This window comes from Mixophyes fleayi, chromosome 11 (assembly GCF_038048845.1).
Source record: "Mixophyes fleayi isolate aMixFle1 chromosome 11, aMixFle1.hap1, whole genome shotgun sequence".
In the NCBI taxonomy this organism is placed as follows: domain Eukaryota; kingdom Metazoa; phylum Chordata; class Amphibia; order Anura; family Limnodynastidae; genus Mixophyes; species Mixophyes fleayi.
Genome location: NC_134412.1, coordinates 11,266,357 through 11,290,413, shown reverse-complemented (window position 1 = coordinate 11,290,413; position 24,057 = coordinate 11,266,357). Strand labels below are relative to the sequence as shown.

The 24,057-nt window shown below is 39.8% G+C and overlaps 1 protein-coding gene across 1 annotated transcript in view; it reads left to right on the top strand.

The window, feature by feature from the left end:
• IGLON5 (IgLON family member 5) overlaps nucleotides 1-10,974 on the top strand; it is a 275,347-nt gene extending 264,373 nt beyond the window's left edge. The window contains exon 8 of the mRNA XM_075191097.1: nucleotides 8,958-10,974. Within this exon, the coding sequence (XP_075047198.1) occupies nucleotides 8,958-9,058 (101 nt within the window). The 3' untranslated portion in view covers nucleotides 9,059-10,974. The remainder of the gene's footprint in view (nucleotides 1-8,957) is intronic.
• Nucleotides 10,975-24,057: the final 13,083 nt, after the last annotated feature.

The window sequence follows — 24,057 nt, the reverse complement described above, 5'->3', positions numbered from 1 at the left end:
GAGAAAAAAGGTAAAAGTTCCCACGGGCCTGCCTAGAGTTTATTAGGAAAAGCTATATTACACTAGGTCGAAGTTTCCTGACAGAGGGCTGGGTGTTTGGTAATAGCAGGGTCAAAGTAGAGTAGCACTCGATAAATCTTGTAAGCCCGTATTGCTTTCGCCTTTGTCCATGTTAAACCTTAATATGCAGCATTTGTTTCTATTCTTAGGCAATTATTATCCTTAAAGGAAATATGTTGACCATCGAGGCTACAAATAGATTACACAGTGGTCCAAGTAGGGTTTAACTCACTTGTCTGCTTGACATGACTGCAGTAAGCCATGAAATATATAAAGCAGTTTAGATTCGTGCATTTCATATATTTTTTTTCCCTGTGGGCTTCCAGATGCTCTGGAACTATAAATCCCAGCATGACATGACATCATAGATTGCTTACCATCATTATACAAGATCTGGGAACAATATCTCTAGAGATCAATATGTAAAATAGAAACCAATCAGATTTTTGCTTGCATTGGTTAACTGACCCTAAACAGAAGCTCATTGCTGATTGGTTGCTTTGAGTTTAACTCAGATTTATGCCTTTGAGCAATGTCACTAAATAATTATTAGTGCCTGCACATATATATATATAATGTTTTGTTCCATTGTGCTGTATTGATTGGATAGCCACAATCGGTAATTGCTGCCCAGCACATTAACTGCAGGCACAGACAGATTCCTCAATATTTCAGCACTATAGTGCTCTAATTGTTATTTCTAGATAGTGAACTCTAACAACCAATGAGTGACAAGGAACGGTGTGTATAGTAAGGTTAATAGGAGCTCATGACTGTAAGCATGGACAGTGGGGGTAAATGTTGGGGTGAAGGGGATGTGTTTGTGGGGGATGCTTAATGCTGTTTGCCCCCATCATTAGCAGATCCTTCTTGGCTCACAACAGTACACTAGCCTTGCAGCTGACGCTCCATGATCACCCTTGTGTAGAGCAACGTGTGTGATGTGTCCTATGTGACATTGCACTGTTAAATTAGTTATTGATTAATAAAATAAATACTCTCTCTTGTGAAATTGGTAAAGAACAGGCATAGACCTCCCCCACCCCTTAGCTGTGGGCTTGGGGTAGCCCCCCAATCAACCCCTATTTGAGTTAACTTTTATCACTTAAAAAAGAAATAAATAAGGCTTTAAAACTTCTTGCGTCGCTTTGATCAAGTTTACTAATGTTGAAATAGAGTTAAGAATACGATTATACTTCTATAACCATCATTTTCCGTAACGTTATTCCGCCAGTCATGCTGGTGTTTGCTCCTACAATCCTATAACAGTGCCTCTCAGACCATGTTGTTCCTGCACCTCAATGGGCAGGACGACAAGTTGTAGTTCAAAATGTACCACTCTGACGCAAACGCTAAATGAGCTCCTAGAAATGTCTAGACTGGTTCTTCACCTATAGCAGTCGTCGTTCCCATAGAAGCATTATATAATCACTGGTACTTTGATGTCCACCAGAGCTTATCTGGTAGTAGTAAGGAGTTAAATATGTGCTGACTTTGTGGAGGTATACCAGAGACTATTATGGCTGATAGCAGGATTTGGGGGTAGAACAAGAGGGATACTAACAATTCATACAAGACTAAAGAAGAAGCAGTAATACAAAGAGAATGTTCCAGTAACAAGCCAAGGCTCTGGGCGGAAGCAGGCAAGAGAGTATTCCAGTAAAAAGCCAAGGGTCTACGCAGGCAGCGGGCAAGAGTGTAGTCCAGTAAAAAGTACAGGGTCTGGACAGGCAGCAATCAAGAGGGTATTCCAGTAAAAATATAATTGTCTATGTAGGCAGCGGGCAAGACAGTAGTCCAGTAATAAGCCAAGGGTCTGGGCGGGCAGTGGGCAAGAGGGTATTTCAGTAAAAAGTCAAGGGTCTGGGCAGGCAGCGGGCAAGAGAGTGTTCCAATAAAAAGCCATGGCTCTACGCAGGCAGCGGACAAGAGTGTAGACCAGTAGCAAGTCAAGGGTCTTGGCAGACAGCAGGCAAGAGTGTAGTCCAGTAACAAGCCAAGGGTCTGGGCGGCAAGAGAAGATTCCAGTAAAAAGCACAGGGTCTGGGCAGGAAGCAGGCAAAAGGGTATTCCAGTAAAAAAACAAGGGTCTATGTAGGCAGCTGGCAAGACTGTAGTCCAGTAACAAGCCAAGGGTCTGGGCAGGCAGTGGGCAAGAGAGTAGTCCAGTAAAAAGTCAAGGGTCTGGGCAGGCAGCAGGCAGGAGAGCATTCCAATAACAAGCCAAGGATCCGGGCAGGCAGTGGGCAAGACAGTAGTCCAGTAATAAGCCAAGGGTCTGGACAGGCAGCAGGCAAGAGAGTAGTCCAGTAGCAAGCGAAGGGTCAAGAGCCAACAGTATACAAAATACAGCAGGATCACTGACAGTGACAGGACGCCAAACACAATTCTGCTACAATTCGTGCCCCATGCCATTGTTTCTGAGATTTGCGGTCATGCGACCGCCCAGTGAGAGAGGAGGTAGCACCTAGACATGCTGCGCCAAGAGGTAAAAAATGGCGGACAGAACCGCATGGAATCTCCTGACACCCACAGACAGTACATCTTTAATTTTTAACTTTAGGTGGATAAACCCATTACATTAAACCCAGATCAGTTCATCTGTCTACAACTAATGGTTAAATAGTTAACGTTGGTTTTGTTAGAGGTCAGAATGACCACCAAACCTTTTTTAAACGTCCACTGCAATGTTAAGAGTCCTAAAGGATTACTATAGATTGACAGTGACTTTCTAAAGGACACATTTATTAAATCACGGATTGGTAGCTGTGCAAATGTCAGTTGCGATTAATATTTTTGAAGAAATGTTTTGTGAAATCCACATGAAGTCATCGTGTAATTCATCCCGGTGGACATTCTGATATCTCCTTTGTAACTTTGTTCATCTCCAACTGAACATGCTAATTATTTCTACGCACTGGGCATTGCGGCTGCACTTTCTTCATTGGTCGCCTGATTTTACTTATCTGACATTGAGTCTGTCCAACCTTTTAGCTGCTTTTTCAAAGCACAGTACCGGGAGTAATTTGGCCAAAGGTATTGTTCAGAGATTAGATTCTCTCCAAACTATATCCTCGTAATCAACACCCTTCCTTACTTACTATAATGATCTACTTGTATTTCAAAAAGGGGGGAGTCTAAAAATAAAATCATAATAATTATTGATTATGCAAATTGGTGCTCTGAAATCCTCATCCTCATCATCATCATCATCATCCAATCAGTAATAGATCAGCCCATGACCTACTTCTACATATGAGTATAACTCTTGCGGTTTTACCGAATTTCCAGGAATACAAAGCTGAAATAGCTGTATGGTCTCTCTTTCCCATTTTTGTTGTTTGTTGGGAGCCAATCTTGGAGCTACCTTTCTAAATCACATGTCCTGAGAGTGATGTCACATTTTTATACACTCCCCCCCCCCCCACCCTACCTATGTCTGTTTGGTGCATGATTTGGGCAGCATGGTGGCTAAGTGGTTAGCACTTCTGCCTTACAGCACTGGGGTCATGAGTTCAATTCCCAACCATGGCCTTATCTGTGAGGAGTTTGTATGTTCTCCCCGTGTTTGCGTGGGTTTCCTCCGGGTGCTCTGGTTTCCTCCCACACTCCAAAAACATACTGGTAGGTTAATTGTCTGCTAACATATTGACCCTAGTCTGTCTGTGTGTATGTTAGGGAATTTAGACTGTAAGCCCCAATGGGGCAGGGACTGATGTGTGTGAGTTCTCTGTACAGCGCTGCGGAATTAGTGACGCTATATAAATAAATGGTGATCATGATATGATTGTGTTTTACTGTATGAAGCTACAGTTTGTATGAAGCTTTCAGTTTAGCTAGTTCTCGTATCATACCATATTCATTTGTGTCCCCATGTTCGAAACTTTTACTTACCGACTCTTTTAAATGAAGTTCATCCAATTTATTTCTGAGTGTCCTTTCGCCTCCGCAGATTAGCATGCAACAACAACAAAAACTACTTTTATATTTCTATATCTTTATCTCCTCTGTACAGCCGAAGCCAAACAGCTCCCAGAGAGGATGCGGAGAGAGGGGCTGACAGCCTCGTCACGAGCAACTTTGTCTCTGGCATAATGTCGGCTGCCAAGGCTTTCGCATTCTCAGACCTCTTCACTCCTACCTCCGAGGCTTGTTGTGGAGTGTCAATCCACATCTTTATTGCTCAGAAATTGCTGTCAACGCAGCTCAGGGTCTACGCGTCGCACCTGCGACCACTGAAGACTTTTTTAAAGTCTCTATCTAGCCTTTGTTTGTTGTGCTCAGCTTCGTTCCAGGAAAAACATCCTCACAGAATGGGAGATATTCATCTTTTTCCAATCAAACAACTGCCTCTACCTTTGGGGCTAAGTCCCTTGATTATATGACTTTAATAATGACTTCCTTAATTACCTTGTGTAGAAGAAAACAAACTGGTTCCTTCATCAAGACAGTAACTTTCTGGGGAATATCTATCAGCCCAAGCGCATGCTTCACCGCTTTAATCAGATTGCTTCAATCCGCTTTAAAACGACGCTGTTGTTTTTTTTTATTTCGATTTCCCTGAATAGGGGCCTTTATCTCTCCTACTCCCAGACATTTTATTGGATTGTGACGCTTCTTTCGCACTTTGTTTAACTGCCAAACAAATACAATCACTGTTTAAAGAGCTCAATACCCTCACTGCTAAACTGTTAACAAATGAATCTATTTTTTCTCACTTACTTATGGTCATTTTATATCCATTTGTCAACCAGTCTATTCCTATTTAATCAAACCTGAAATAGTATTTTTTAACTTTACTTTTTTTTGTGTGGATGTCACAAACGTTCTGTTTAGCCAATCAAAACATTTTGGCGTTTTCAGGTAGTCAACCGGCAAAAGACTACTGAGAGCAAATAATAGCATGTTAGGGGTGGAAAATACCTGCTTCCAACACATCAACTTCAAGAACCGACTGATCACCTGCTGCCTAACATATCCCATCCCTTGACAGGTGTCACTGTGACCAGATAATCAAAGTTATTCACTTAACGTGCCAGTGGTTTTAATGCTGTGGCTGATCGATGTATATGTTCAGTAGAAAATAACTTTATGGACATTAGACGATCTGGGCCTGAGTCAATAAGGTACGCAGTCTGTGCGCATTGTACGTTTGCTATAAACCACACGTAAATCAGCTCTGTGTACTCCCGAAGTCAACAAGGAACGGATCTAAAGATACATGTGGCGATGCCTACCGGTGTGGGTTTAGTCTGCTCTACCAGACCAGACACCGCAGGATATCTACAATACCTATGTGGAATATAAAATCTCAAAAGAACGCACAGAGAAAAAAAGTTATTAAGCAATTAATGTTACATGTCAATAATATAGTCATTTAGTATCATAGGATACTGACATGACTAGAACTCAGGACTTAGACTAGCCCTGTAGCTGGTTCTAGAGATACGGCAAAAAAAAAAGTAACTTTGAAATGCCCAATGGTTGATTCGGATGTGGCTGTGTGCGTTTGAACTTTGCGCGCCCTTACTGTAATTCGACTGTGGGCAAACACCCCTGTCGTAGAATGTAGTATGTGTCCTTTACGAACGAAGACGGAGCGGACAGGGCTGTGCTTTCTGGCGTGTGGGTCGGTAATGAGAAGGCGCAGAGTCATTTTGCGTAAGATACGCTCAAAATCAGCAGGCCTGGGTAGATGCAGGGGTCCCCGGCATCTACCCATGTCGGATTACCTGGGAATTGTACCTGGGTCTTTTGAAGGGTTATTTCCAGGTCCAACCAAGGTAGAAGCCAGTCTGAACTGGTTTCTCACCGTAAACTATTGACAGATGGAAAAAAAAAAAAAAGATCAACATCACAAGAGGAGCCAATCAAAGCTCCTTTTCTGATGTTGCCAGGGAGACCCGGGCAGATATGGGTTAAGTGTAAACCCGATTGACCCAGGAATTTGCCAGGGTGGGGGTCTCTGTCTCCCAGCAATATCCCAGATTCACATTCCTGGGATCTTGCAGGGGTAGTAGTGTGAACAAAGTATTATTCATGTAAACACATGACTGCTAAATGGAAAAGGAAATTATCTAATGAAAGTTGGCTGAGGGCATATGAAAGCAAATATATTAAAGTAACGATCTGTGTCTGTGTTCTAAACTCTATTGTGATCTATATTTCACTTTTCGAAAGTTTACAAAAATGTCTACTACCCAATAAAAGTAGTGCTACATATTCGTTACAGCTCGTTGCCATCGACGATGGGAAAGATTAATTATTGTTCTAATGTATTCCAGAAGTCCTGACAATAGAATAATGAGTTTCAGTGGGAGTTATTCTCTCAACTTTTTATGAAACTTTGAGCTGTTTACAGTGTCATGGTTAAAATAAAAATGTAATATAGCTTCTGCCTAATCACCAACTCGAGAGCACTCAGATTCTGCAATCTTTAAATATTCAAATAATTATTCTCAAATATGCCTCTTACACATGGCAGGATGCGGTAAGAAGATTCTTACACAAAATTCAAGACATTCAAACAGATAAATAGAGTAATAATAACAAACAGCAGAAATTATTTTGAAACGCGGAAAACAAACAGATTAGGAAATAAGATCGTAACACTTAATTAAGTTTAAAATGGAAATGTCAGAAGTTATGATACAATATATAGTTTTGTGGGCAGCACGGTGGCTCAGTGGTTAGCACTTCTGCCTCACAGCACTGGGGTCATGCGTTCAATTCCTGACCATGGCCTTATCTGTGTGGAGTTTGTATGTACTCCCCGTGTTTGCGTGGGTTTCTTCCGGGTGCAAAGGTGTTTTGTGAAGAGCTGAAATCTTTGGTTCTCCCTTTAAACTAATCTATCACAATTTCATAAGAGTTATCATATACCAAATGATCGCCTCTGTTTCAATTTAATATGGAAAATAAATCCACAAAGATAAAAGTGAAAACAATTAACAAAATGTCATACAAAAATATAATTCCAAAGTTTCGGGTAAAATAAAAAGGAATAAAGAACAGAAATGATAAACTTACAAATGATCGCTTTCTGTCTGCTGGGAGAACAGGAATAATGGGACAATTCTCGATACGAAATTGAATCCCCAAAGTGAACATATTTGTTAGATTTACAGAACATTTTAAACATGCTGCACACGGCCACATCCCCCTTTTCTGTAATGTCAGACCTAGAAAGTTTGTGTAAATACAAATTTGTTTTTTATGACCTCTTTACAAACACCTTTCAAGTCAGGGATTATTTACATTGGCCTAACTTCTTACTAGAATGTCCTACAAAGATGATATTATCTCCACACAACAGGTCATAAGTTTCCCTTCATTTGCATACTAAACATAACTCCTGTTAGTATGACATTTCTGTGGAAATGTTTTCACTGGTTTGTGACATTTGAGATTGCTTCAAGATGAGTGCGCTAAAACATTTTATTCATATACCGAGCTTTTCCCATTCATTTCAATTCCCATTCCTTTTTAATGGTGTTTCTTCATGTTACATACGGACTTGAAACCCCATTTAGATAAATAAATTTGAAAATTGGGCAGCATACTTCTCCAAAATCCTCAACCCATATTTCCCTTTCCCAGAGACTATAAGCTTTGCACTAGGGCTATTTCCAACACCCCTGGGCTATGGGGGCTGGCGGAATTAACAGGATTGATAACCTTGCCAACCCAGTGGTCCCAAAATATTGAACAAGGGTCATAAGAACCCTTCTCATTATACCAAAAGAGTAAAAAAAAAAAAAACAACAACATCATAGACATGATTTTGACATAATGTTTATTTCAGTAACATCCATTTTTTACCCTTTTATTAAATTTATTATGCAACATTTGTTCTTAACCTGTTATAGTCCAGCTTGGGTAAAAATAGCCTCAGAAAAAAAGACCCATGTGTGCACTCACGCTGCTGAATAATGATTTTGACGCCAGCCAATTACAAGCAATTTCAACACAGTGGCTGCTTCTGATTGACTGGTAAGGAAGTGAGCCCGCGGAGGCCCGGCTTTGATCATCATAATTTGTGTCTGCGGGCTGTTTGCAATTGAATGTGAGCCAGAGGCAGCAAAACATAAATAGTATTCGTACGGTATATATTTGTGTCTGTTTTATGTATGTATCTAAATTATTTGGTTGCCATTTGATAGCATCTCATTCTCGCAAATAGGAAATTGAATGCAAACTTGGATATTATAATTAATAACATCATAACTTTAACAATTTGCCAATATTAAAAAAAACTGTTACCTGGATTCGGTATCTAGAAAGATGTTGATAAAGTCACAAAATCTGTGTTACTTGGTATAGAAATAGAGGCCTAAAACAAGCCATTGTGGGCCCAGTTCGGCCTTGATTGTCATATAGAAATTCAGATTCGCATGAGTGTCTGGGTAATCATTCATCACTCAGTACGGGTGACTGAAGATCACACATTGGCAGTATAAAGTCACCAGTTGACCAGATTTCCACCATTCTTGAGTGACATCTGATCAGTCATGATCAATTGCCCGTTGGTCTATGGATAACGGGGAAGAAATTATGAGTTGATTGTACCATGCTGTCCATCCAATTTGCAGCATGGGTTAAGAGACTTTCTCTTTAAATGTATGCACGACTTTCATGTACAACAGAGAACACAACAAATCCAAACTGAATCATTTCAAGGCCGAAGTAGCTTAAAATATATTGCAAATATCATACAAATTGGACTTCTTTTGATATTTTACATCTTTCAAGGCCAGTAAAGCCTTCGGGCAAATTCCCAAGCTAAGTGAACTAGAATTCAACTTCTTAAGTTTTGAAATCCGATGCAGTCTTATCTTAAATGCGCTTAATGTGTTTTTTCTGCCATCTTCTCAGATCTTTGTTTTCTTCTTTTCCAGGACCCGGTTTCTCCGCCAACCACAGTGTGATGAACACAGTATCTCCTCTTCTTCTTATCATCTTGTCTTTCACGTTAGTCTCCCTCTTACGTACAATCTAAAATAAAAGTGAATCTCCAGAAATAACTCTCAAGCAGCGATGGAAGGAAAAAAAAAAAAAGTTAACACAACAACAAAAAAGAACATAAACAACCCAACAAAACACAATTATTTTTTTTTAGATGGAATCCAACACTGTGAGGGAACAAATTATGCATTTTTGAAAAAAACGCATCATTGACTTTCTGCGCCTTCTAACAAGTGAAAGTAGAGAGAGAGAGAGGTGGATTTAATCAGTGACTTTCAGGAACAAAGGGACTTTGTGTGTGACCTACTTTGGAGAAGTTGACAACCTGGATATAATTTTGAAAAGACAAGTAAAGGATTTTAGAGAGGAGTTGACAGAAGAAGGTGAGCGCAAATCAAAACGAACCTCGTTAGTATTTTAGAAGACATTAATTTACAATTTTACCCCTTTCAGCGTTGAAGCAGCTGCAAACCTCTTCAGCTCTAGGAGAACGGAAAGTCCAATGTAGTTTCCCTACGTACCTCATTCCCATTCATAAAGGGATCTTCTCGAAACACCCTAAATGTTATGACACGGCTTCCCTGACTGACCTTGTGTCTGGATCAACATTATTGTGTACATTACCCTTAACCCCTCACCCTCTCGCCAAACAAACGTCAATACTTCCAGTTTAGTATGTGTGGATTTTATACCATATTTTGACGACGGTGGTGGACGTCAATTGACTGTAACTCTTCAACTAAGTCGTGTTTAAAACTATACAAGCAAAACATGAACTGAATGTGGGGGAAAAAGTACAGTAGATATCCTACTCTATGAGATCTTCTCCATAATTTACTAGGATACCTTGTGGATCTTCTGTCTACGATAAGGCGGATACGATTAAGGTTCAGTGGATTGACCATGTTTTGAACCTGGATCTCCTGTCCTCCAGAACACTTTGTGGACATCTGAAGAGCAACATGTAGGAGGCTTTCCATCGTGACATACAGTCAAAGATTTGAAGATCCATAGCTATTAATTTGGAAAGTTGGGTGATGGGTGATTAAAGGATTTTGTACCCACCATATCAGGGACAGCAGGGAGAGTATGCAACTAGGAAATAAAATATGAAAACATTGGGATACGTAAGGGATAATGCACAGTCCCTTCTAGTTTCATAAGCCTGTCATTCATCACCAGTGTCTGTGACATTCTTGTGGGTATTATACAGACCCTATTCCCCTTTCATAGATAAAAAAGAAGGGGAGCAAAGGGCCTTGAGTATTGTCTGACTGTTAGCTGTTTGTCTGCATGGTCCTATCACTGATTGCAAGCCCCTGTGCCAACTCTTAATACCCATCGCGTTATTCTGACATGGAAACTGACTCCATCCTTGCAGGCTGTTAATGTTTGTAATTTGCACTGTGCGGAGATTGAAGGAGTCTTAGGTTAGCGAAATGATCAAAGCTTCCGTTGCCCAAATGTTTTTCCTTACTGCGGCCTATAATTCCTAGGATCCCCTCAAAAAAATGTCATCTATCCCTCACCAAAAACAGCAACCAACAAAGGAGGTTCCATTTGCTTTTCCCGCAAAAGAAAGAGAAAACAGGTGGCCTGCCCCAAGCGTGTCTTTGTCCTGGTGTCTGTTTGTCCACTCACCTATTCATAACAGATACACGTGAGGCCGGAGAACCAAATCGGCCCTAAATGAGCTTCCAAGCTGTGCGTCAAAGCAATGCATTCTGGGAATTCACATTCTGCATTCCTGTGTGCGGGGAGGGAGGGTGGTGGTCTGCGTTTATGTTGGGGCACCTTATGGCTCATCACTAAAAAATCCAAGGTATTTGTTTGATTTACTGGGGGGAATGTTTTGGTTTCTTTTTGCAAAAAGATAAAAAAAAAAGAAATACTTGTGAATATTGGCAACAAATGTATAAAGTGTTATAATATAACAGAAAGAAAACTCTACTTGGGATGTTGGTGGTGTTTCTTGGCAGATTCACTTGCTATGCATATCTGTCATTCGTCTCAATGTGGTCTAAGACCCGACACTTCAAGAACTCTACATTGTCGCCCTTCAACTCCACATATCCACAGATCTTCTGTATAAGAGATTAATGCATCGGGTTGAAGCTAAAATAGCCACTACTCAATATACATTATATACATTAAGGCACATAATACTATTGCTTGCTGTACAGCCTGATATCAGCAATTTGGCCCAACTTAGCAACATGTATGGCCTAAAAATTGCTATAATGATCCTATCGAAACTGGTATGATCACTATTGGGCATGAGCATAATTGGCCCTTGTTGACCATTGTCTGCTGTCATCTTCCGACCTCATTAACGTGCCCCAGAGATCCTGAAATTGATGCGTCTGCTCAGCTAGTGTGAGGTCAGCATAACGCATCACTTCATCTTAAACAAAAATGAAGTAAGCGCAAGTTTCAGTGGCGTCATGACAATAGTAGTCTACAAGCGTATTCTAAACATATATGTTTTAGAATCCATTTGTTTGAATACAATGACAGTGTAACTGTCTTGACCAATACACTGCTCAACGTTTACATTCAAAATGACTGCTCCACTTTGTAGCCAATCAAATCACTCCTTCTCTGCACAGGTAAGTCCATGTGTATCCAACCTTTCAACAAGGCACATACATGTTTTCCAAAATGTAAAATGACTCGTAGGTGTATGACAATTCTAGACAAGGTCCTCCAAAAGGTAGGAGTCAATTTTTTACGGCCAAATGACCATCATTGTATACCCAGCTAGCCAGTTAGACCAGCAGTGTTGCCCCAGTATACCAGCCAGTAGCCAGCTTTTCATAAGTGTCAGCAATTGCAACGTGTGTTGCTTTTACTGTGTCAGCTATTTTTTGTCCACGGTCCGGAGTCCATATAGTGACCTAGTGACCAGTGTTTGTCCCACCCTGATGTATTGGATTGTTGTTTTTCAATCGGTCATTTCATCTACTTACTTAGGTATAAACATGCACATAATCGATTGTTGTGAAACAAATCAAATCTACTTGTGTCACAAATTTGTTTTGTAACACAAAAATTATTCCGGATCTACAAAATCAAGCATTCTGCTGTTATGATTTTTTTTTGATTTTTTTTTTGTAGGGTAGATTTTCGAAATAAAAGTGTTACATAATACATTTTTGTGATACAAAATTGATTTTGTGTAGGAGAAATATGCTATAGTGTAAAATGCATTTTGTTTCAGAAAATACAATTATCACAGAGCTTATAGCCATTGAACATTATAATGAAATCATATTGCTGGTTATAAAGCGATCTTGAAATTTGGTCCATCTTGGTTGATAGTAGAGATGCTCACAGACCCCGTGAACTGGTTTTGGTTTTGGCAAAACCGCACTCGTGTGTTTTGGTTTTGGTTTGGGATTTTTTAGAAAAAAATCCTAAAATATGCTAAAATCACATGATTTTTCTCTTTTTTTGTTCCTACATTATTATTAACCTCAATAACACTAACTTCAAGTCATTTGCAGTCAATTTTGACCGCCTCACAGATCACAATATTATTTTCATACACTTTCGGACAAATACTGCAGTGACCTGGCTGGATGGTAAGCGTCAGAGCAATGACACAAACACACGGCAGTTCCTAGCACATCTAGGACACATTGACACACAGCAGTGGCATAAAAAAAAAATGGTGCAAGATGGAATTGTCCTTGGGCCCTCCCTCCCTCCCACCCACCGTTATGTTGAATCTTAAAAATGAATCCAAAAATCGCGAGATCCGAAATCCGGTGACGTTTTGCCTCGTTTTCAAATCCGAAAAAGCGCGAAAGCACCGAGTCGACTCAGCTCGGTACTCGGATCTGCTAAGTTCGGGTATGTTCAGTTCTCAGGAACCGAGCCTGAGCATCTCTAATTCATAGTCTTAACCAGATTTCACAATCAACTTTATATTGTCAGCCGGCAGCTTAATGGATACACCGAAGCTGTCTACCTTATACAAAATAAATTGGTGGTTTTTCAGACTGCAATATTCATACAGTGGGTATAAATGGTGGCATTTTTCACATTTTAATTTTTGCTTGAAAATTCTTACCAGAACAGTTGGCAGAAGCACTTTTAGCTGAATTACACCTGTGAATCTATTTGGGTAAAGCATCTACCAGCTTTGCACATCAGGACACTGCAATGTTTTCCCTTTCTTCTCTGAATACTTGGGGTAGATTTATCAAACCTTCTAAAAGAGAAATGTGGAAGTGTTGCAGATGGCAACCAATCAGATTCTAGCTATCATTTATCTAGAACATGATATCTAGAATTTGATTGGTTGCTATGGGCAACAGCTCCACTTTTCCTTTCTAGAAAGCATGATACATCTACCCTTTGATGTCTGCATTGGTAACCCCTTATTTTTTAAAAATGTCCACAGATTCTTTAAGGAATTTTTGTCTACATTGTAATTTATTTTGTATTTTAGCCACTCCAAAGTGACTTTTGCTGTATGTTATGGGTCATTGTCCTGCTGGAATAGAAGTCTTCTCCCAAATCCTTGGGGGTATATTTACTAAACGGCGGGTTAGAAAAAAGTAGATATGTTGCCTATAGCAACCAATCAGATTCTACCTGTCATTTTGTAGAGTGCACTAAATACATTACAGCTAGAATCTGATTGGTTGCTATAGGCAACATCTCCACTTTTTCAAACCCGCAGTTTAGTAAATCTAGCCGTTGGTCTCTTGTGGAGTGCAGCAGGTTTCCTCCAAGACTTGTCCATATCTTGCTCCCTCAAATTTATTTTGACAAGTTTACCAGTCCCTGAAGCAGTGAAGCATCCATAGACCATTATGCTCTTGTCAGCATACTGCACAGCAAGGACTGTATTTTTGTGATAATGTGCAGTGTTAGGCTTGCACCAAACATAGCGAGTAGCATTGGAGCCAAAAATCTGTGAGATAATAAAAGTCCTTGCATTATTCTCAAACCCTTTCCCTGATTGGTACTCCTTGATAATCTTTTCTTAAATTGGAATGTTCTTTGCTCTTCACGATGAAGCACATGTAGACATTAACTAACCAACTGTGGGATCTCTCACAGACAGATGTATTCATTTTTAAATCAATTGCAATATTTAATTGCACACATTTTAATTGTACAACATAGACACACACTTAATTCATTACAAATAAAAATAGATATTAAGAAAGTAAAGCTTTAGGAGTTGCTTTATATCACATCATAGAGTATATATTGTATTCATCAGTGGAATAAATCTAGCTTGATTTCATGGTGTAAGAAAACAAACAAAATGTGAGAAAACGTGGGTGAATTTTTTTTTATTTTATACCCACTGTATTTTCTAAATGACCAACAACTAAACTGACACTGTGGGCTAGATTTACTAAACTTCGGGTTTGAAAAAGTGGAGATGTTGCCTATAGCAACCAATTAGAATCTAGCTGTCATTTATTTAGTGCACTCTACAAAATTACAGCTAGAATCTGATTGGTTGCTATGGGCAACATCTCCCCTTTTTCAAACCTGGAGTTTATAAATATACCCCTATGTCTCATCTTAGATTGAGCGACACGCCTGCAAGCGTAATGGACAAATAATGATTGTGTGTTGATATAGGGGGAACTCTTTAATTACATCGATCGATTTTTGCAATCCGACACAATCCATTTGGTTTATACAATTGATTATGTGCCCAAAATATAATGTTGCCAAAAGGGAACCCCATGAGAGAGACACTTATTATTTATGTTAATGGACTTGTGTTTGCGTCTACGGATCAAGACAGACTTTACTCGGAGTAACGGACATAAATCTTACATACAGTTTAATATCCTGAGCTACAAGCGATATGAATGTTTTTATGTTGGATTAAAGAGCCAGACGGCTGGTTGGGAACAATATTAGAAGTTAATCCGTATAAATACACAACAATATGAAAATAAAGTGCTCATAACACAGGGTGATCCAGGTCCTTGGCTTTACCACCAGGCTGCCAGATATCGCCGATGCTACACCAGCAATGACCCCATGGATTATCAGACGTAGTCATCATCCGTAACGTCAACATTTATCATCCGCCCCAACCAGCGTCAGGTGGCTCCTGAATCAGTGGTCTTTGTTGGGTCCATACAGGCTGCTATTTGTTGGTAGTAAGGCTAGGTACACACTGACCCGATGATTGCACAAAACAACCTCCAATCAGCCGACATCCGACCATTTGGTCAGGTATCGTGTGATTGTGTATAGTGACACGATGATCCAAAGTGGTCCCAAAGTGCCGATCATCCTTTCATTTGGTTGGTCGTGCTGTTTAATATTTTCCGACCAATCAGCGACCGATCATGCAGTGTGTATACACTCATGCTCACGATCAACATAGAGTTTACAGAGTCGGACTCATGACCCAACGCTACGAACCAGTAATGTCAACCACTGTGAGTAAGAGGGTGTTTCTGTACCATGGTCCTGTTCCAACTGCTAGCCACCAAGAACCATCATGACAGCCCTTCCTGTACACAAAAATGTATTTAGCAAATCTGCCTTAGGCTGGGAATACAGTTCAGAGTTTTCCAATCCTGCAGTATGTCTGCACTCACGACTGGTAGTGTCCATAGATCTCTATGGCATGTGCAGTGTCACGATCTATTCAGCCGATGGTTATGACAGATGAAATGCAGAGGTCTGAACGTTATTGTGTAATATGTGTATGGTGATTACACATTAATTGGCATGCTGATAGCCATTGGCAAAATCGTTAACGATATCGCATCGGGAGAAATTTTCTGTAGGGTATACCCAGCTTTACTCCTATTAAAACCTGTAACACTTAGAGGAAACATCTACTTTTATGATTTTTTTAATGCTTTTTTTACTGTCATGGTATGTAGTCAACCCAAAGGGTTATTTTTGTAAATTACATTGCATGTCTGTCTTGGTTTTTTGTTAGATACACTCTCCAGCAGAGTGTATCTAACATATGATCATACGAGCCCACCCCCCCATATCACCTGACAAACTGCTATGTATCCCTGTACCTTTATCAGGGTAATGTTTGGTTACACTTTGCCTCCCAGTTTACTGCTTCTCCTCTAAGTAAAGAAAACATCGAAGCCGTCACAGTAATGAGAGCGTGAATTAATTTGAAGTCATAAATATGCAGAGACGGCAACTTCTCTCTGCATAATAAACGATTTCCAGATAGTTTGTCGCCCATTCCAAGGACAATATGTTTCTGCTTAACGTTTTTTTTTTTTATATATTCTTTAATTTGATAAATAACATCCTCATTAATCACTCGTGTTTCCGCTAACAAAATGGCAAATGTTACCACATTTGCTTTCCACGCACATTAACGGATTTAAAGGACAAAAATCCTGTAAAAATCATCTGCAGAGTTTAAACGGTATTTAAAAATTGCAATAATTTTAAACTCCCCCTTTTATAAAATAAGCCGATATTACCTTGTTGTTGTTTTTTTTGCAAAGATAACGGTCAGTGTCTGTCCTGAGTGACTGTGGGGATGTAAGGCTTCATCGTGGGAATGATTTGGCCCCACTAGAAATGGATGGGCCAAGACAGAGACCCAAACATCAATATTTGTTTTTCTACGTCTAGAAGGAATCTTGACATCATTTCCATTATGAACGTGCATCTAATCTGATTTTTTTTTTCAATTTTGCATTGCTTTAAATAAATATAAATAGCCTTGCATAAATGTCATCAGCCATAAGCATCCGAGCATGAATTAAAGAAAGAAGCTCACAAGACTGCAGTCTTTGGATATTGCAATTAGAGATCATGAACATATAAAATGTAGTCGATTTGTAGTAAAACAGAGTAATGTAAGTGCTAGGTAAAGGATTCCCTTCTGCTAGATCAGAGGCTGGTAGAGCAATTCTAAAACAACTGGAGAGCGCCAGGTTTGCCACAACCTGCTCTAAATTAATTATAAACAGTGGAACGTGAAGGACCTATGTTGTTCCCACCTAAATATGTAATTGAGAATCAGGAAACAGCACTCATAAATGCAAAATTTCAGCCATAAAACATAAATATTAACCCCCTTCATCACAAGCGGTAGTTTGGACCATAATGACTAAAACTAGAGACTTGCAAAGCTGCGGTGGAATTTGGCACAAATTTGCATCAAATTTAGCCACGGAACAGGCCGTTTAACAGGGGTGCACAATTCCAACAGTACAGTTCAACTATGTATAAATACGTTAAGGGTCAATACAGAGAACTTTTATGGGAACTTTTTACCCCAAGGACGATACACAGGACACACGGTCACCCCCTAAGGTTAGAGGAAACGAAATTTCACAACCAGCAAAGGAAGGGGTTCTTTACAGTAAGGGCAGTCAAGATATGGAATTCACTGCCAGGGAAGGTTGTGATGGCAGATTCAATACATATGTTTAAGAAAGGGTTAGACAAATTTTTAGCGGAAAAAAGTATCCCGGGATACGACCGTTAATTAAAATGAAGGATAGTAGTGGATATAGGATAACAATAAGACTGCAATATTGGGTCTGGGGGGATTTACGCAATTGAAACAGATTGGCGGTTGCTTACTCTGGATCAATTTCAAAAATAAGTGCAGGATCGCAGGAGATCCAAAATAGGTTGAGATCCAAAATAGGTTGAACTTGATGGACTGGTGTCTTTTTTCAACCTCGTCAACTATGTTACTATGTGACTATTGCTTCCTCATTTCACTGAAAGGAATCCTGTCTGTGTTTGTAAATTCCACATTCCTCGTTCAGTGGACTGTATAGCATATAAATAGAGCTGAGATTACATCAATTCATTCTACTCTGTGATGTGGTTGCGGGGAATTCCATTCGGAACACTTAAGGCAAAAAATTTAATCGAAAAACCTGCCAATTCTGCGCCCAAATGTACAGTGAGACAAATAGTTTAGTTATAAGGAGACACAAAGGTCCACTGCGCCGTTTAATGCGGAGTAGAAATAAAACAACAATGAATTGCACAAAGAATAGAACAATGACATAGGGACCAGGCAGATGGAGCCTTAAGGAGTGGACAGGATAGATGTAAGCAGAGCAAGAGGAGAGAGAACCTTGTTCATCTCTAACCGGAATAATTTCTGTGGATTACTGCTGCACTGGCTTCGCCGTGGTGAACGTGGACTGGTATTGTCTCCTACTGCTTTTAAAACTCAATTCACTTACATTTTTTTATACGCCACTTCAACCCCTGTATATATTAATGTATAGTTGTTGTCAACGCTTATCCATAACATGTGTATCTAGCAAAATGAAAACACTAGGTATTGGTTCATATTTTGATCAAAACATTTAAGCCTGCATACCAGCCTCAAGGGCACCACATTTTATGCAGGTCCTGCTCTGACCTATATGTTTCAATCACCATTAAAACGCAGTAAAAAACAGATACACTCAACTTCCAGATATAGGGGTTTACATATAGAAAGGGCTGGCTTGTGAGCCACATTCATATGAGACTTAAATAGGCTAGATGGACAGCTGCAAAGATAACATAAGGCAATATTGTGAGACAAAAACAGAGAAGAAATAAGCTTGCTAATCCCATGTTATATATGGTACCAGCTGCATGGCAATATAAATATATATATATATATATATATATATATATATATATATATATATATATATATATAATATATATAGTTACAGCTGACTGATGTGTACATCTCTCTGCAATGGCGGGTAGTGATCTGGTGGAACCATCAATTTCACAGGTATGCAAAGTTCTGGTGATTCAATCTTTGAGTCCTGCTTTTGTCTTGCCTCTCTGTGCTGTATTTATAACTACTTTTAGCTGAATATATAACCTATGAATAGAACATTGATCTTTCTGTGTTTTGCGGTTGGAGCAGAAGTGGTAACATTTGAGACCAAATTCAGACAACGAAGCATACACACATTTTTCGGTTAAATACGGCATTAAGTAGATATTTTGCTGAACAGTTTTTGCAGATCTTTAGCGTAGTGTAGCACTTGGTATATAATTTAAAGGGATGAGAGCAATTGTCTCCTCGTTCCCCTATTAGATGCCAATGTCTATAATATCTATTGTTCAAGCTAGTTATGCAGCAAACAAAATAAAATTCAATTAATCATACTCGCCAACTTTTAAATGCTGGCCTCCAGGAGATTCGGGGCGAGAGGTGGGTATTTGGGGGCAGGGCACAGTGAATCGTGTCATTTTGGCCCCTCCCCATGACACAATGATCGAAACACATCATTTTGCCGCCAAGGGGGTTGGCCAAAATGACGTGATTTACAGAGAATCGCACCATGGATGCTCCAAATCCTGTCCACTTCACTAGGAAGTAGACAGATGCGGGAGAATGCCCTACTCTCCCCAGATCCAGGAGACCTACACGGAATTTGGGAGTCTCCTGGACATTTCGGGAGAGTGGGAAATATGTAATTATCCCCATACATTAGTGAGTTGTGTGAGCTGGATATTTCCATGGGCTGAACAGTAGAGCTTACAATCTATTCCCTACTGCACACACACTAGGGTTAATTTTGTCAGATGCCAAATAACTTGTACGTATGTTTTTTCGAAAGTGGGAGCAAAACCACGAGGAATATACAAACGCCACACAGATACTGAGATGGTTGGATTGAAACTCAGGACCCCAGGTGCAGGGAGGAAGCATTGCTGACCACTGTGATCATGCTGCCCCTAATATGTACAATAATTATGTCTTACGGTAGGCCTTGGAGGGTCTTATTAGGCTGAAGGACAAATAGTTGGACAGATTGCATCTGTATTAACGGCTTTACAACATAGTCTGCAATATATGAATTCCTCACGAGGGTCATTTTAGACGTTTTACAACAGAGACAGTGCAATATAAGCCTCATTTAACAAAATGATTGCCACAACATTTCAATGGTGGTAAGTAGTGTAAATTATCTGATGGATTTCTTCCTCAATGGCATGTCACAGGTAGGTGGATGACAGAACATAGACATCTCTACACGCTAATCTAGGTATGTTCTATTCGCTACAGATGACTGCAATCAGATCTATGGGTAATACTTTCGAAAGCGGTGGAAATGGTTTCAATTTCTGGAAAGCTAGAAAAATAAACATCTTCAACGGCCACAATTTCCACGTCACCCGCGAGCATGATTGGACTGTCAGCTAAAGTGATCTTGTCCAAGTTACCTCTTCATCCTGAAAACACTTGTCTCTAAGCTGTCTGATTTTATACAAAGGTAGGAAGGTGAAAAAAAGAAAAAGAAACTGTACATTTTGAAGACAGTCACCTCAATCTGATTAATATCTCAAATCATTTTAATATTCTTTCTGGTTGAAATACAGCACTTTTTAATGCAGTTTAAAAAAAAAACTGTTTTTCTGAAGACAAAGCAAATATGTAAGTAAAATAAACAATTTGGAACTTGCACAGACCCTGTTCTTCCTGGTAGGCATAAATAATTTATTATAAAAGACTTTGGCAAGCAGCCAGATGGAACATAGTTAACGATCATTGAATAACTCCACAATAAATAGATTTGGGTGGAGTACAATTATTGTTAGCCTTTATATAGCACCACCACAATATTACACAACTCTTTATAGAGACTATATAATCAATTATAATAGCCCCATTGGAGCTTACAGTCTTAGGGGTATATTTACTAAACTACGGGATTGAAAAAGTGGAGATGTTGCCTGTAGCAACCAATCAGATTCTAGCTGTCATTTTGTAGAATGTACTAAATAAATGACAGCGAGAATCTGATTGGTTGCTATAGGCAACATCTCCACTTTTTCAAAGCCGCAGTTTAGTAAATCTAGCCCCTAGTGATCTATCACGCAAACCTCCCGGGAGCACTTCCCTACTGCAAGGTGGTCGAGCCCATGACCCAGATAGAATAATCAAGCAACTTCCCACTCCAGTAACTGTATTTGCCTTCAAATGGGTTTGGAGTTTCACTTCCACTAATGGGGATTTTATTTTTTTTTAAAACCATATTTTAATAAAATAATCTATTAAAATAATGTTTTATTCTGGGATCGAATATTATGGCATTATAAGTGCCACCACAATGCTTGCTATACAGACATCCTCATGTAAAGCACACCTACCGTCAGCAGTGACACTATCATCACCAGCTAGCTAGTAACTCTTTCTTGCATTGAATATACAGTATCTAAGAACTGATTAAATTAAAACATCCAGCTGCCAGACATTGGGTCTAGTATTGGGTCATGCAATAAATATAATGAAACAAGGGAACTAATACTGGGTCATGTGATAAATATGCTAAAATAATGGAATTATTATTGGGTCATGTGATAAATATGATAAAATAATGGGACTAGTACTGGGTCATGTAATAAATATAATGAAGCAGGGGTACTAGTTCTGGGTCAAACGATAAATTTAATGAAAGAAGGGAACTAATATGGGTCATGTGATAAATATGCTGAAACAATGGAACTATTATTGGGTCATGTGATAAATATGATGAAATAATGGGACTAGTACTGGGTCATGTAATAAATGTGATAAAACGGGAACTTGTACTAGGTCATGTGATAAATATAATTTAAACAGGGGAACTAGTTCTGGGTCATGTGATAAATGTGCAGAGACTATAGAAAAGATATGATAGATAAGAGAAAATTCACAGGACAAATATTCAAAAACAAAGACTTCCCTCTGATGTCAGGCACAGAGAGTGACTACAATGTATTTTATAATGTGTGGGAGATTGCTGTGTACATTATGAAGTTATAGAGATTGCAATGTGTTTTATGTACTAGGATAGTTGAATGCAGTGCACTGTATCTGACAGCTGTATATGAATTGTGATGAATGAAAGAAGACTGTGTATGCTGGAGATACAGTTGTGTATGTTGTGTTGGAGGGATAGCAGTGTAAGTGTTATGTGTTGGAGAGATAGCTGTACACAGACCCGGACTAAGTGGGGGGTGTCTGAGACATGTGCCCCAGTCTTCCCCCTCTCAGGGAGCCTCTTGGGAACAGGTACTCCCGTTGCCCCAGCTCAAGGGGTGCCAGCGGGGAGTAGTGTGGTAGAGTTGGTGGCTCTCTCTCCCTCCCTTCTTTGCACTTTGTGTGACTGCCTTCTCTAAACCCGTCACTGACACACGTCATATGGCATGCGCACCAGATAACCGGCATGCCATCCCATCTGTGCAGCGCTACAAGAGAGGCAGACAGAAGAGTCTGTCACTCCAACACAGCACGGCTGGAAGAAGGTAAGAGTGAGTGAAGGGAAGGTAAAGGATGGGTGGGGGGGGGGGGGGTCTTAAAATAAAATTGGGGTGGGAGGAAGCCTTTTAACTTAATCCTAGGGTGGTTTGGGGCAATTAATTGAATGTGGGGCTGAGTTTGAGGATAAGGCTGGGTACACACTGAAGCATTTTCGTCCAATAATCGGTCAAATCAGCTGACACACGTTTGGTCGGAATTCAGGTTAGTGTGTATAGTGACACGATAGTCGAAAGGCATTCCAAAGTGTCGATTGTCGGCTCATTTGGTTGGTCGTACTGTTTAATATTTTCCGACCAATCACCTAACGATCATGTAGCATGTATGCACTCATGCTCACGATATCCATAGAGTTTACAGAGTCTGGCTCTTTTCAGCCGATGATAGCAATTAATGTACCGGTGAATAAATGTAGAGAGTGCTGTAGAAGGAATAATTCATTTGTTCGTTTTGAGACAGAATGTTTCATTTCAGAGTCACAGAAGACAACAAAATTCTTTAGAACATGTGGATAGCTATAACAAGGCGGTTTTAATCAGTGTGACAATGTGACAATAATGAATGAATGAATATTGTGATGTCATTTTCTGAAGACTAGAGGACCAGATGAAGAGCACAGATCTGAAGGTAAATCGTGTCAGTGTGTACGCATGAATCACCAGACTGATCGGACCTTCAGTCGTAGGTACAATCGTTGGAGATATCACGTTGGTCTGAAAATTCTTCAGTGTGTACCTAGCCTAAGGAGGGTGATTTATTAAATGTAAATATGAAATTTTTAATGTCAGGGATGATTGTGGGAAATAAGTATATTTATTAAATGTAAATGCTATTAATTTATTGCTGGGGTGCGGTTGTCTTACTGTAATGTGGGTGGGAGCTAATAATCTAATAATAGGTGTTATTAATTTATTTATGGTCTGATGATGGGGTTTTAAATTTAATAGTGGGACCTATTATTTTAAGGTGGTTGTTATGGGAACATTAATTTAATGCTGAGGTGGTTTGGAGGCTATTATTTGAATGTGGAGCTAAGTTTGGGGATAAGGAGGGCTATTTGCTAATAGGGCTATTAGGGGTGGAGCAGTCCCGAATTTGGGTGTCTGTCTCGCTTAGATAGGATTTGGCCAGACTGCAAGGACAGTAGAGAGGTATGTCCTGCTCCACACTGTACTACTCATGAAGGCGGAGCTTGTGCATCTAACAGTAGTTCACACAATATTGCCTCTGCATTTGTCTATAACTATAGTAATATTACACAATATGGTCCTCATGTCTTAAATGCCCCGGGCAAGGCCAGATTAAGAACCACATGGGGCTTGGGGCTAAAAATTCTAAAGGGCCTATTGTGAGAAGTGCCGTCCCACCGGAAGTGTGGCCAATGATGTGTAGGTGTGGCCAGCTGTGGGTGGGAGGGCATAGCTTGCACTTCCCTCCAATCACCTACATCTCCCTCCCACCCTCCCTTATATAAAGAGTGCACCACTAACTGGTTCACACAGCATGTATGTAACGTGAAGAGTGGGAATACGTCCCAGCTGTCCCTCATGCCGGGACAAGCTCCTGGCTGAACTGGATAGTTCCCTAAAATCAGGACTATCTTGATGGAATCGGGACAGTTGATAGTTATAGGTATGTTATTTTATTGACCATGGAAGAAAATACAAACAATTGTTGATTACTTTTATTTATAAAGTGCTTTCACAGAAACATACAAGGAAAGTGCTAATTTTCAGGTTTTTAACATTGAATAAAGTGCAGGGGGCTGAAAA